Consider the following 12,306-nt stretch of genomic DNA (forward strand, 5'->3'; position numbering starts at 1 on the left):
TTCATAACTCTGAATAAAAAAGATCGTTACTGTCTTATTTTAAATAACGATTGTACATATATCATGTGGAGAGCGTTCACCGGACCATTTGGCATAGAAACACCTGCACTGGATGTAAATACTGTACATGTAAATACTGCACATTTTTAATTTTATTATTTTTATAAGGTTTCTATTTTACAATATTTAATTGTATTTACCTATTTTTTTGGTAGCAGGGACAAAAAGAATTTCATTTCACATTGTACCGCGTGTGTGAGTGTGACAAATAAACCTTGTATCTTGTATCCTGTAGAAGTGAAGCCGTATAGGCTACATTCTCTCCCCTTTGCCTATCTGGATCTCTATAGCCAATGTGAAAATAAACCTGAAATGTAACAGCAGTTACAACAACGAAAATAATAATAAGAAGAATACGAACAGTAATAATAATAATATAATGAATTTTTATACTTCCATGTAGTTACACAATATGGCCGCTGGAGGGCACCGAACAGATGATTGCATACCACCATCAAGGCGGAAATAATGGCAACTAATACTTCCGATGAATATATTCAAAATAAAACTTTAAAAATCATGATAAGAAGCAAATTCAATCTAGAGAAACGATACCGCCTTCGTAGTGCCAGTGTAGTGCTAATGTGATTATTGCTTGTAGAAGAGAGAAATTTATCCATCTCGTCAGGATTTTTCTGCTCTAAATGTGTTGTTTAGTGTGCTTTATGACTCGATGCACTCCAATCCAGTAGACGGCGGTATCTACCTTTACTGTTGGCTTCCAGTCCGTCAATAAGAACACGAAGAAGTCTGTTTGACGATCACATCAGTACCAAGCGGGAAGAAACGGGCTGGTAGTGAAGCGGTTAGAGCAGCAGTCTACTTTTCTGGTATTATTTAGCTAGCAAGCAGCTAGCGGGCTAGCTAAATAAGGAGCAACTGAACATGCCGCGGGAAATTATAACTCTACAGCTTGGACAGTGTGGAAATCAAAGTACGTGAAAGACGAAGTTAGAGTGAAGATTGCTACCCCTTTTTGCTACCCCAGTCTTGAATAACGTTAGCCAGTGTCCTGCATTTAATGTTAAGTTAGCTAGCTAAGATGATCTGTCAGGCTTACTGCTGTGAAACGGCGTTAGCTAGCTGAAGTGTTAGAATGAGCTCTAACTAAACTCAAAACAGAGCAGCTTAATTGACTTCTGACTAATAGGGTCCCTACATAGCAAATATGTAACCTAATACAAGTTAATATTAGCTACCTGTGAAGTGTCATTCAGAAACGCTTTTGTTATGGTAATCGACACGTTAACTGTTTGTCTTACAGGCCACAAACGGCTAATTAACGTGACTTAACTTCAACGTTTTGCTCACCTGCTTCTTGTTCTTGTTTGCAGTCGGTTTTGAGTTTTGGAAGCAGCTGTGTGCAGAACATGGCATCAGCCCAGAGGGAATTGTTGAGGAGTTTGCAACTGAAGGCACTGATAGAAAGGATGTATTCTTCTATCAGGTAACAGGTTTAAGTACTGACCGCTTCATTTCATCACGTTTCATGTCATAAGTTTAAAAATGCGTATGTTTTTTTGGCGAGTTGGTGACGCTTATGTGCAGCTGAAGTGCAACAACACTGTGTGCCACTAGGTGGAGTGGTTGTAGTTTAAATTGAAGTGAATCTGACCCTGCAATGGCACATCAGCCAGCAGACTCTGCAGTGTCAGCCAACCAACTAACTCCTGGTTATTTATAAAACTCCACAGGCAGACGATGAGCACTACATCCCCCGTGCAGTTCTCCTGGATCTGGAGCCAAGGGTGATCCACTCCATCCTCAACTCTCCTTACGCTAACCTGTACAACCCAGAGAACATTTACCTCTCTGAGCATGGCGGTGGTGCTGGAAACAACTGGGCCAGTGGATATTCACAGGTGATCACAGGAAATAAATATAATAATTAATTAATTAAAGACTGAAGTCTAAGTCAGTCTAAAGTCCTGCTCTGCCTTTTTCACTCTTGTAGGGCAAAAAAATCCAAGAAGACATCTTTGACATCATTGACCGCGAGGCAGATGGTAGTGACAGTCTGGAGGCAAGTGTGCCATTTATCACATACTTTCCCTGGGGCTGGGAGTGATCGGGGATGTGGCTGTGTGGAATTTTAAAAACTGATTTGAACGTAATGCAATATTGCTGTGAGTAGAAGTATTACATAGTCATCTTACCATTCTACCTTGCTCAAGGGCAACTTGCTACTGGAACCTGAACCTCAAACATGCAAGAAAATATCAAAGGCATTTGTTGTTAGTTAATGTGATGAGTTCATTTCAGATTAAATCTGTAGAAATAGAGGGAGTTTTGTCTAAATTGTGAACTGATTATGAGACAAAGGGTCTCTGGACAAAGACATGAAGAAGGCGCCTCATTTCTCCTACACAGGAGTAAGACCCAGACTGAAAGAGACACAACATGACCACACTTTATCTTTTTGTGGTCATATTGTGTCTCTTTTGGTGGTTTTGTGTCTCATAGTCATTTTGCATCACTTTGTAGTCACTTTATGTCTCTTTATGGTCATAGTACTTCACTTTGTGTTTGTTTTGCATCTCTTGGTGGTTGTTTGGTGTCTCTTACAGTGACATTTTCAGGTAAAGCTCAGGTGGCCCAAGGGCTTTTGCCCAGTCACCACATGTGGTGTGAATAGTATTTGACTGTATTCAAACATGACTTACAGCTAGACTCTTGTATCTTTCTTGTGGTAAAATCCATCCAGAAATGAGTGACTGCCTGTCATCCTAAAACTAGCAAGGCCCCATCCATGTCTCATTATTATTCTTAGACTTGTCTTTTTTTTTTCTTTTCCCCCCCTTTGGGTGAACTTTCTTCAGCTGCCAACCTCCCATGAAATAACACTCACATTTCCCCTCTAAGGTCTGCAATTTCTCTAACTCGTTCACATTATGACCCTACATTATTATTTAGTGTGTGCACTTGTGTGTGCGTTGGATAGGAAGGTGGGCTGAACTGCCGTGACCATGTGTATGTTGGCAGGGTGTGGTGTGTAGAATGTCTGGTGATAATAGCCGGGCGAGTGTAGAAGGCAGGTATTACAGGGCAGTCTTGGGGGGGTTGAGGTAGCCTATTTGTGAGGTGGGGCTGCACTCCCATTTATATAACAGCCTAGGAAGAGAGGCATTTGCTCACCCACACACATTCAGCTTTCTGCATCAGTAGAGTTTACAGTAAGCTTTATACACATGTGGCACATGCTGTGGCTGCAAATTTAAACTGCAAGCACTAAGTAAGTCTTTTGTCTTTGTAGGGATTTGTCCTGTGTCATTCCATTGCTGGGGGGACAGGATCGGGACTGGGATCTTATCTGCTGGAGAAACTCAATGACAGGTCTACAAATACATATGCAACTTTTTGAAAAACTTTTTTTTTATTTATTTATTTTTTTTAATTCAAGCAGGAGTCATGACTGAACAGCCCCAAAAGATCTCATGAATAATCTATACATGTTCTAATCTCAAGGTACCCGAAGAAGCTGGTTCAGACCTACTCTGTTTTCCCAAACCAGGATGAGATGAGTGACGTGGTTGTTCAGCCGTACAACTCGCTGCTCACGCTGAAGAGGCTCACCCAGAACGCAGACTGTGTGGTGAGCAGCAGCAGCACTCACAAACAGATGTTTGTTTCACAGCGCGGCCCAAAAAACACGACATAAAAATGATTTGCTTGTAATTGTGCCACTTAAAATACAGCACAGTGACTAAACCGTTCCACTATCACCAAGCTGAAACTTGGCTGAAGCAGAAGCAAAAGTAATTTTACTTAAAAAGCGGTAAAGTTGCCAGTAAAATTATGATGTTGATGTCAGACTGTTAAATAAATTTGGCCTCGCGTGTTCTGACGTAAATGGCAGGGGTCAAAATGCTGCAAGTAAGTGCTAGTGCACGTGTCAAAGTGGGTTAGGACATGCAAGACATTTGAAACTCTTGCATGAGTAAAGTTTAAATCTCACAGCCGTGTTACACATTACGGCCACAGTGCTTTGGAAAACTATCCACGCTGCACTGGACTCGTTTTGGCAAGGTTTAATATTATCTTCAAGAGATTAAAGGAATATTCACGCTAAAAAAGAATTATGTATTACTTCAACCTTTAAACGTGTGGTTTGGTAATCTCACTACCTGCTTGTCTTTTAAAGTCCTGTAACGGATATCACAACACACTTTAAGCTTACAATTGAAAGTGTTTGACCACACACTAATACAAGCTTTGGAAGGCATTATTATCCTCAAAATAGAAAAACTACCTTTTAGTCAAGTTCGGAATTCACTGACCAAATTCGTCAAACTTTACAACAAAATCTCAGTTTTTTGGGCTCGATTCAGTGCTTGTGTAGCAGACTAATAAAGAAGCAAACTGCAGGTCTAGCTCTAAGGCCTTACAAATCAAACTCAATAAATCTCTGTCTCAAATTGGTGATTCTATTAGTCTGAGATGCTCTGACAGTCTAATGGTGTTCCCTCTCTAATACCTACTTCCTCCAGGGTCTTGCATAAGGCCCTCATGTTGATTAAATTAGCCAGAGGGCTAATAGAATCTGCCCAAGAATTGGTCCCCCTGTTGCAAGCATACAGTGTGTCTTTTATGTTCAGCCCTCCTAACAACAGCACACTGTGCTGCTCCTTAAGAGGTTCCTTGACTGCGTCATTATTCCGATACCCTCTCATTCCTCCTTTAACAGTGTAGCCGGTTATTGACTTTGACCCTGTTGTTCCGCTGTGGTGAATCTCTTCTGTTTGCTCTTCATATGTCGAATAACTGCCCTCTTTCTGTGTGTTTTGTGTGTCAGGTGGTGTTGGATAACACGGCTCTAAATCGCATCGCCACAGACAGGCTGCATATCCAGAACCCCTCGTTCTCCCAGATCAATCAGCTGGTGAGTGACAGAGACATCAGTGGTTTTCTCAGCTTGTCAGTCTGCAGCTTTTAGTTATAGACTTGGATTGCAGTCTGCCTGACTATTTATACAAAGGCAAATGACAAGACAAACTGCACTAGACATGTGTCACTCACTACAAAAATTACAAGATTCATTCAAACTAGTTTGGCAAGTCAGTTGCATGTCAAACTGGATCTCAGCTTTCTCAGAAAAGAGTTGCACAAGGCTGCATGCCCCAAGTTTGTCATCTTGCTTGACGGGAGCTGCACTCACAGATTTTGAATTTAGGGCAATAAGTGCGAGACTTGCATCGCTTGCAAGGCTATCATTGATTATGCAAAACAGAGGTTATCTCATACAGCTGTCGGCTGTCAGTATTGGATGGTACAGCAAGGTAGAGAGCAGGGATCCAGTTTTAATAATCGACTTCAGCACAAGCAGAAAACTCACACTCTCACAAGTTCATTTCCTGCTGTTTGTGTTTCTTGACGGGGTGGATTGTGATGACAGTTAATGCCTCTGGCTATCGTCAGATTTACTTTTTCATGATGTAGACATTTTACACATTGTGCAAAAACAAAAATTTGAATCGAATTATTGTGATGTATTGCCTAACTCAACTTTTGCTACCAAACTGTAGGTAACATAAATCCATGTCTAACTGAGCCTTCATACACACAGGTTTCCACCATCATGTCTGCAAGCACGACCACTCTCCGCTACCCGGGCTACATGAACAACGACCTCATAGGCCTGATTGCATCCCTCATCCCCACACCACGCCTCCACTTCCTTATGACTGGGTACACACCACTGACTACAGACCAGTCGGTGAGTCAAGCCCAGCGCTCAAAATAAAGTCAAGTCAAGAAAATGACACCTGCTCAGGTGAAATAATCCAGATGGTACAAACTTTCTTTTCATGTAAACCCAAAATCAGTGGACTGTAATGGAAAGTACTCATGGATTTAGCAGTTAATATTTAAAATACTTAATGTCCCCTAAAGTGCTGCCTTTGAATCAGTAAATGCACTGTGTTTCAGGTTGCTAGTGTGAGGAAAACCACAGTACTGGATGTGATGCGGAGGCTTCTGCAACCCAAGAACGTGATGGTGTCCACAGGAAGAGAGAGACAGCCGAGCCACTGCTACATCGCCATCCTTAACATCATCCAGGGAGAGGTTGACCCCACCCAGGTACCAGTGCACAGCATCTCTATTCTTCTGAATTCCAAATGTCCTAACACGTTTGGAAAGTATTCAAACTTGTTTCGCCTGACACCCCCGTAGGTGCACAAAAGCCTCCAAAGGATCCGGGAGCGTAAACTTGCCAGCTTCATTCCCTGGGGTCCTGCTAGCATCCAGGTGGCTTTGTCCAGGAAGTCGCCGTACCTGCCCTCGGCCCATCGAGTCAGCGGCCTGATGATGGCCAACCACACGAGCATCTCCTCTGTAAGTGCCCATCTATTTACTCCTCCAGTGTGGATTTGTACAGTAGAGACCTGTGTCTGTGCGTTGAGTAGTTAAGGATATGCTTTGTCCTAAAACTGAGGTCAGTCTGAGGGGAACTCCACAAAAATTAGGTTTTGGTTTGTTGTTCTGTCAGGCTAGACAGTTCCTTGAAATTGGAGATGTTTCTCATCATTAAATTACTTAACCTTAGATGATTCAGAAAGTATTTACTCATATTACAATGTCTAAATTAAACTTTTTTTGTATTATTTTAGGTCTTAAATTTGAGTAAAGGGAAATTAGTCATCCAGCGAAGTGAAACCGCAGATTACATTTTTCTCTCGTAACATTGAAGTTGAAACAGAAAGTGCGAGTTCTAAAGAAGCCTGAAAGGGATGAGTTTCGTGTTCCCATTCTGAGAATCAGATTTAGTTTTGATGTCCTTTCTGTCACTGTCCCACAGCTGTTTGAGCGGACGTGCCGGCAGTACGACAAACTGCGTAAGCGCGAAGCTTTCCTGGAGCAGTTCCGCAAAGAGGACATATTCAAGGACAACTTTGACGAGCTGGACAACTCCCGCGAAGTGGTCCAACAGCTGGTAGACGAGTACAGCGCAGCAACGCGGCCTGACTACATTTCCTGGGGAACACAAGAACAGTGAACAGACTTTTATGTCCTGTATCTCAACCACAAACCAGTCAGCATACAGGCGTAGCTCATTTACTCTCACTCGGTTTATGTTCCCTTTTCAGTTTTTTCCTACATACAGGTGCCCCAGAGTAGACAGGTATTTGGACATAGCTACTTCTCTTAAAAAAAAAATATATATTTATTGGCTTGTTTACAGCATGTAGTAATATAGTGTGTTGGCGTTTCAAAACTGAAGAGAGACTGAGGGATGAGTGTTAACACCCACTGTTGTTATGTTAAACAATAAAATAAAATTACAAGTGTTTTTTTTCTGGATTCTATCACATCCCGGAGATCGTCAAATCCGTTTTCAATAAAAGCCTTACTCGGTAGTTCAGTGAAGTGAAAGTTAAGTACTTCTTTCTTGCAAGTGTGCAGAAAACATCGATATGTGTTGTACAAAACAATCTATAATTGTTTAATAGTTTTTTCCCTTTGTCCTTGGCCTTTGATCTGTACTCAGCTTCCCCTCCTCGTAGCCTGTTTTTCAGCACTGTAACACAACCTGTTGGTCCCCCCCCCCCTTTCTGGTCTATTTTTATACATGAGTACAGTACTTTTTGTGCAGTTGATTTACAGTACAAACGTCCATGAAATGATTGCCTTGAATAGTGGGAGCATTACTAACCGAATGCTCGCTGGTTGCTGCAGGTTCTTGCGTCCTAGATATTTTTGGCATGGTGCTTTTTACCGATCTTGTCTGCTGCTGATTCACACTGCTCATTTGTTACCACTGTACACGACCAACAAGAATGTCGAGTTGAAGTTGGGCTTAAGCCAAAAATGTCAAATGCTTGCCATATTCACCACAGTGACATTGTAACAGCATTAGATACAGTTTGCACAAATGAACATGGCATGCAAGGATCTATCTCATTTTCACATCTCTATGCGTGTAAATATATTTGAAAGAATTCTGTACTGTCTAAAATGAAAACTGTTTAATGTCGCTTTGCTTGTTGGACCTGTTTAAAACGAATAAACACATTTCAGTTATTTGCTATTTGAAATGTTTCTTGGCACACTTGGTAGGTTTTATGTAAAGGTCATTTTACTTCCCATTAGTTAAAACCTAACCTACCGACAAAATGATAAAACAACATTCCCCCCTCCCCTTTACCTAGAACTTCTGTGTCCTGGCGGCCATTCATCTAACTTGGATAAGGCTCATTACTACAGGGGAACATAAATGCACATAGCAACGCTTGCTCAACCAGCTATTGTTTTTAACCAGAAAAGCTTGGGGGGAGGTAAGGCCCTCAGCTCTGCTGCTGGCGCCAAACTTCAGACTTTCATAAAATGTGCCTGGTTGAAAACAATAGTGTGACACTGCTTCACTACTCATGACACAAGAAAGCACATTTTCTGCTAATGAAACAAAGGAAATGAGCACCGCGACTAAACAATACTACAGACTAAATATGGTAAAATGGTGATTTTTTTTTTATTAATTACATACAGTATTTATAGTTTTTATTGCACTTCCAAGTTAGTTAAAAACAAACAATAGTGCAAATGACTATACGCACATTACATAAAAAGGTACCATGCAGCATACAAACAAGCTTAATACAAAGCAACAATATCCGCAGTTTGATTTTTTTTTTTTTTCTTTTCGTACATGTAGCTCAGAGCTGCCTGCAGCTGCAGTAGAAAAAGCAAAGACCTGCTTCAGAACAGGAGTCAGGGCTGACTGTGCAACGACTCGTCAAGGCCTTTCATGGTGAGAGGTTTTAAGTCTTGAGGCTGGTTATAGCAAAGGGTCATTTAGTAGACAGACAGTACTCTAAAAACTATATTTACAAGGCCTATCTATGGTCTCAGATTCCTACAAGGTCGTCTAATACATCAACAAAAGGTGTACAAAGCATACGACAGGATGTCTTCATATTTTGTCTGACATTCAAGTTTCAAGAAAAGAAATAAGTAAATGTGAGTCAAATATAAATCAGGGGATCTGTCTGCTTTGGGATCATTTCTTGTTATAAAAGCTTTTTTTTCTTCTTCTTCTCCTTTTTTTCCTTTTTTTTTTTTTTTTTTTTTAAAAAAAGCACATCTTTGGTCCATCCTCAAACCCATGACTTGGCGAAACTTTGGCTTCACAAGAAAACTCAAACAGTGAACACAAAGAAGGAGCTACACAGGATTTACACATCTGAACAGCTTCAAGGAGCAGAACCAAAAGCATTTATGGCTTCTGGTTATCAAAACACATGTGGGTATGCAGTTAAGACATAAAAAAACAGTAACAAAAGAAGCATAAATAAAAAAAAATGCAGGGGACAGATAGGGAACTGATTGCTAAATATCTTCTTAAATGATACAGATCTCTGGGGGGGGTTATGTGTACTCTTTAAGCTGAATTTCTTCCATTATATATACAAATTGTGAAAATAACAATAACAAACAGAGAAGCACCTGTTATTTTCAGCAGAGTAGAGCTGCATTAGGATAATAACTGATGTAAGCAAAACTATCTAATCAGTCAAGTGTTAACCAAGTTTCGTGTCAAGGATTACAGCCAAGACAAGCAGCACAACAAAGGACGCATGAGAGCATTTGGTGGAAACAATGTAGAAACAGCTCCAAAAAATCCTTTGGTTTATGTGAAACCCAATTAACTCAGATCCTGAATGTCATCCAGGAAATGGTTTTCTTGATCAAATACACAGACAGACAGACTCACACGCACCCACATACACACACACGAAATCCCCATAGGTAAGAGTCTATATGGCCATGGCAGCCAAAGTGACTTAGCTACAGAGTTCAACATCTGTTTCCAGTTCCAAGTTCACATGGCTCACTGCATCAACAGTTCCAGGTAATGCAAGCCTGGCAGAGACCTTATGAAAACTGACCGTCTCTGAACATGTCAGCATAAGGGCACGTGAGAGAGTGGGTGAGTGAGTGAGCGAGTGTGTGTGAAAGAGAAAGAGAGAGCCAGACGGGAGGGTGTGTGCATGTGTGTCACTGAATGTTCTCAACACTATTCCAGCAGTGCATGAGGGACTGCCTTCTAGGAAAGGCAATACAAATATGGCACACTTAGAGAGGGAGAAAGAAGAGAGTGAGTAGTGTTTTCATTCTAAGCCATACCTTCACGAAGGGAGTACCACAGCTTATTGTTGCTATTAAGTCCTAACTCTATCTCTCCCTGATGCAGCGAGGCTCACGCCAACGACTCACATTGTCAAGGGCGGTTGGTGGTGGTGTTGGTGGTGGGGGGGTTGTTGCCATGTAGGGTAACAGAGGTGGTTGCGTGACAGGATGAGGTGGAGGGTGTGTGACAGCTCATCAGCAACCGCATTGGTTTCTGTGGGTTTCTGGCCTCCCTTGCAAAACAGAACTCCTTGCCTTCCCGTCCCCTCCCCGCCGCCCCCACCTCCCTCCTCCATCGGCCAGCTCCTTCAGCTGGAAAGCTCAGCAAGGGTTTATTTTCACGGATGGGGAGTGAAAACAGCGCTCTCTTTGTTTTGGCTGCCGTGCTGTTCCCAGTGGAGGAGGCATGTTGTCCTGAGGACTGGGGCTGGGCCTCACAGGGGCCACGTGGAGGAGGACGGTGAGGGGTGGGTATGGGTTCCTTTCAAACGGAGTGCGAGGGCAGCTCCAGCAGGGTGGGTGTCAGTGTGGAGGCCAGGTGATGGAATCCCACCTCTGTGCGTTCTGCTATGGTGATGTCTGCATCTTCCCCTTTCCCTTGCTGGCTATGGATGGCACTGAAATATGCATTCATCAGCTGCATGATCTCAGTCAGCTGTGACAGAAAGAGACAGACAGAGACAGACAGACAGACAGACAGACAGACAGAGAGAGAGAGACAGAGAGAGAGAGAGAGAGGTCAGATTGGTGGCAGTCTTAGTGTCGGTCTGGCACTGTTACAGGAGGGTGGAGAGGGATGATGTCATTGAGCTGCTAGAAAAACTGGATCCTCCAGAAGCTGAGGATGATGCCGTTTGGCAAATTGTGGACGACACACACCCCTCCTTCAAGAAAAAAAGAGAGGCTTTACACGTGTGTGTGTGGATATTTCATCATTTTGACATATTTTCTTTGGCAGCTGTTGCAGAAGAAAGGGGAGAGCACTGCGGTGGAGTTCATTTGTTCATCTCTCTCCCCACCTTACCCTGACCTTGGTGGACATGACCACCAAACCGTAAGTCATCATGACCATTACCCTTTTTCTAGTCCTGCTAATACTTGCCTAAACAGGCTGTGCGAGAATACTGAATAATGAGCTTCCACCTGCACCTGCATACTTTCAGCTTTAACTAACCCTTGACTCAGCAGCTAATCATGTTCTCACCCTTAACTCCAGGTCTAACCATAATCACCCCATGCTAATTGGCCTCCTTTTTTCCTGGCCAGTACCTCAAATCCCTTCATGTCAATGCAATATGAGGCCTTAAGTTCATAAAGGAAGTGGCCTTTCTGGGTTGTACTTCAATTCGCCTGTGTATCCAATAAATAAATAAAAGCCACTTTTGTGCTCCCGTGAGAGATCACAGAAGGATTTTTTGTTCTGTGTGGGAAGATGCAAGCAAATCTATCCAGTGAAAGGGAAGATTTGTCCTCTACTGAAAAAAAATTAAAAAAACTCTGTTTGGAAGAACATCCATGTTTCTGAGAAATGTTGCCTCATATTTTAATCTAACCGCTGCAATAAAACTCACCCCCAGTTGCCATTTAATGCCAGGAAGTTAGATATTTGGTGGTTAGCATCGGTTGGAGAGCGGGGGCAGGTTGTGTGCTCTCTATTTAGACCAAATTAATGAGTGTTTTTAAAGTGGGTCAGAGAGCTGAAGGGAGGGGAGGGGGGATATCATGAGCAGACAGCGTGCTTCTTTCACTTACTGTGCAGAACACTGCATGGTGATAAGGCCACTTGGCCCTGCAATGTACACAAACTAAATCCTGACTAAGGTGGAGATGAATTGTGCAGAAGGAGAAACAGTTCCAGTAACATGAGATTTTACTTCCTTTAACTCTAAGCCTGTAAATACGAACCTGGGGTGTGAGCTACTATACCTTGGTGGTTTCAAACAGCAGATCCCGATCCCCAGCTGTGATTTTGAAGGTGTTGCTATCAGATACACCATAGGAACAGATTTGGCCATAAGGGAAGGACTCCAGGGCCTCTGCTTCTCCCTGCCGATACAGAGACACCGATGTAGCAGCAACACCCAACCACAATTTCTGGGAAAAACTTCCTGTAGAACTCTG

General features: G+C 42.4%; 2 protein-coding genes across 4 annotated transcripts in view; one reads left to right on the top strand and one right to left on the bottom strand.

The window, feature by feature from the left end:
• The first annotated feature begins 605 nt into the window (after positions 1-605).
• On the top strand, positions 606-9,121 carry tubg1 (tubulin, gamma 1). Its single transcript, XM_046416461.1, has 11 exons — positions 606-994; positions 1,395-1,507; positions 1,755-1,922; positions 2,015-2,083; positions 3,314-3,393; positions 3,526-3,652; positions 4,853-4,939; positions 5,624-5,773; positions 5,986-6,138; positions 6,232-6,393; positions 6,857-9,121. Exons 1-11 carry the CDS (start codon positions 946-948, stop codon positions 7,052-7,054), a joined length of 1,356 nt encoding a protein of 451 aa, XP_046272417.1. The 5' UTR covers positions 606-945; the 3' UTR covers positions 7,055-9,121.
• plekhh3 (pleckstrin homology, MyTH4 and FERM domain containing H3) overlaps positions 8,639-12,306 on the bottom strand; it is a 31,290-nt gene continuing 27,622 nt past the window's right edge. For 2 of the 3 annotated variants that reach the window (XM_046416455.1, XM_046416454.1), the window contains exons 12-13: positions 12,112-12,303; positions 8,639-10,840 (exon numbers count right to left, since the gene is read on the bottom strand). In XM_046416455.1, the coding sequence (XP_046272411.1) occupies positions 10,670-10,840; positions 12,112-12,303 (363 nt within the window). In that variant the 3' untranslated portion in view covers positions 8,639-10,669. The remainder of the gene's footprint in view (positions 10,841-12,111; positions 12,304-12,306) is intronic. The other variant, XM_046416456.1, reaches the window with a different exon arrangement.

The sequence above is a fragment of the Scatophagus argus genome, chromosome 16 (assembly GCF_020382885.2).
Source record: "Scatophagus argus isolate fScaArg1 chromosome 16, fScaArg1.pri, whole genome shotgun sequence".
NCBI classification, from domain to species: domain Eukaryota; kingdom Metazoa; phylum Chordata; class Actinopteri; family Scatophagidae; genus Scatophagus; species Scatophagus argus.

Excerpts from the sequence above, each read along its gene's own strand:
- tubg1 (XM_046416461.1), top strand. The coding sequence starts at position 946 with ATGCCGCGGGAAATTATAACTCTACAGCTTGGACAGTGTGGAAATCAA. Across the intron at positions 4,940-5,623 it reads TCTCCCAGATCAATCAGCTG|GTTTCCACCATCATGTCTGC; the intron begins GTGAGTGACAGA and ends TCATACACACAG. Across the intron at positions 6,139-6,231 it reads GAGAGGTTGACCCCACCCAG|GTGCACAAAAGCCTCCAAAG; the intron begins GTACCAGTGCAC and ends ACACCCCCGTAG.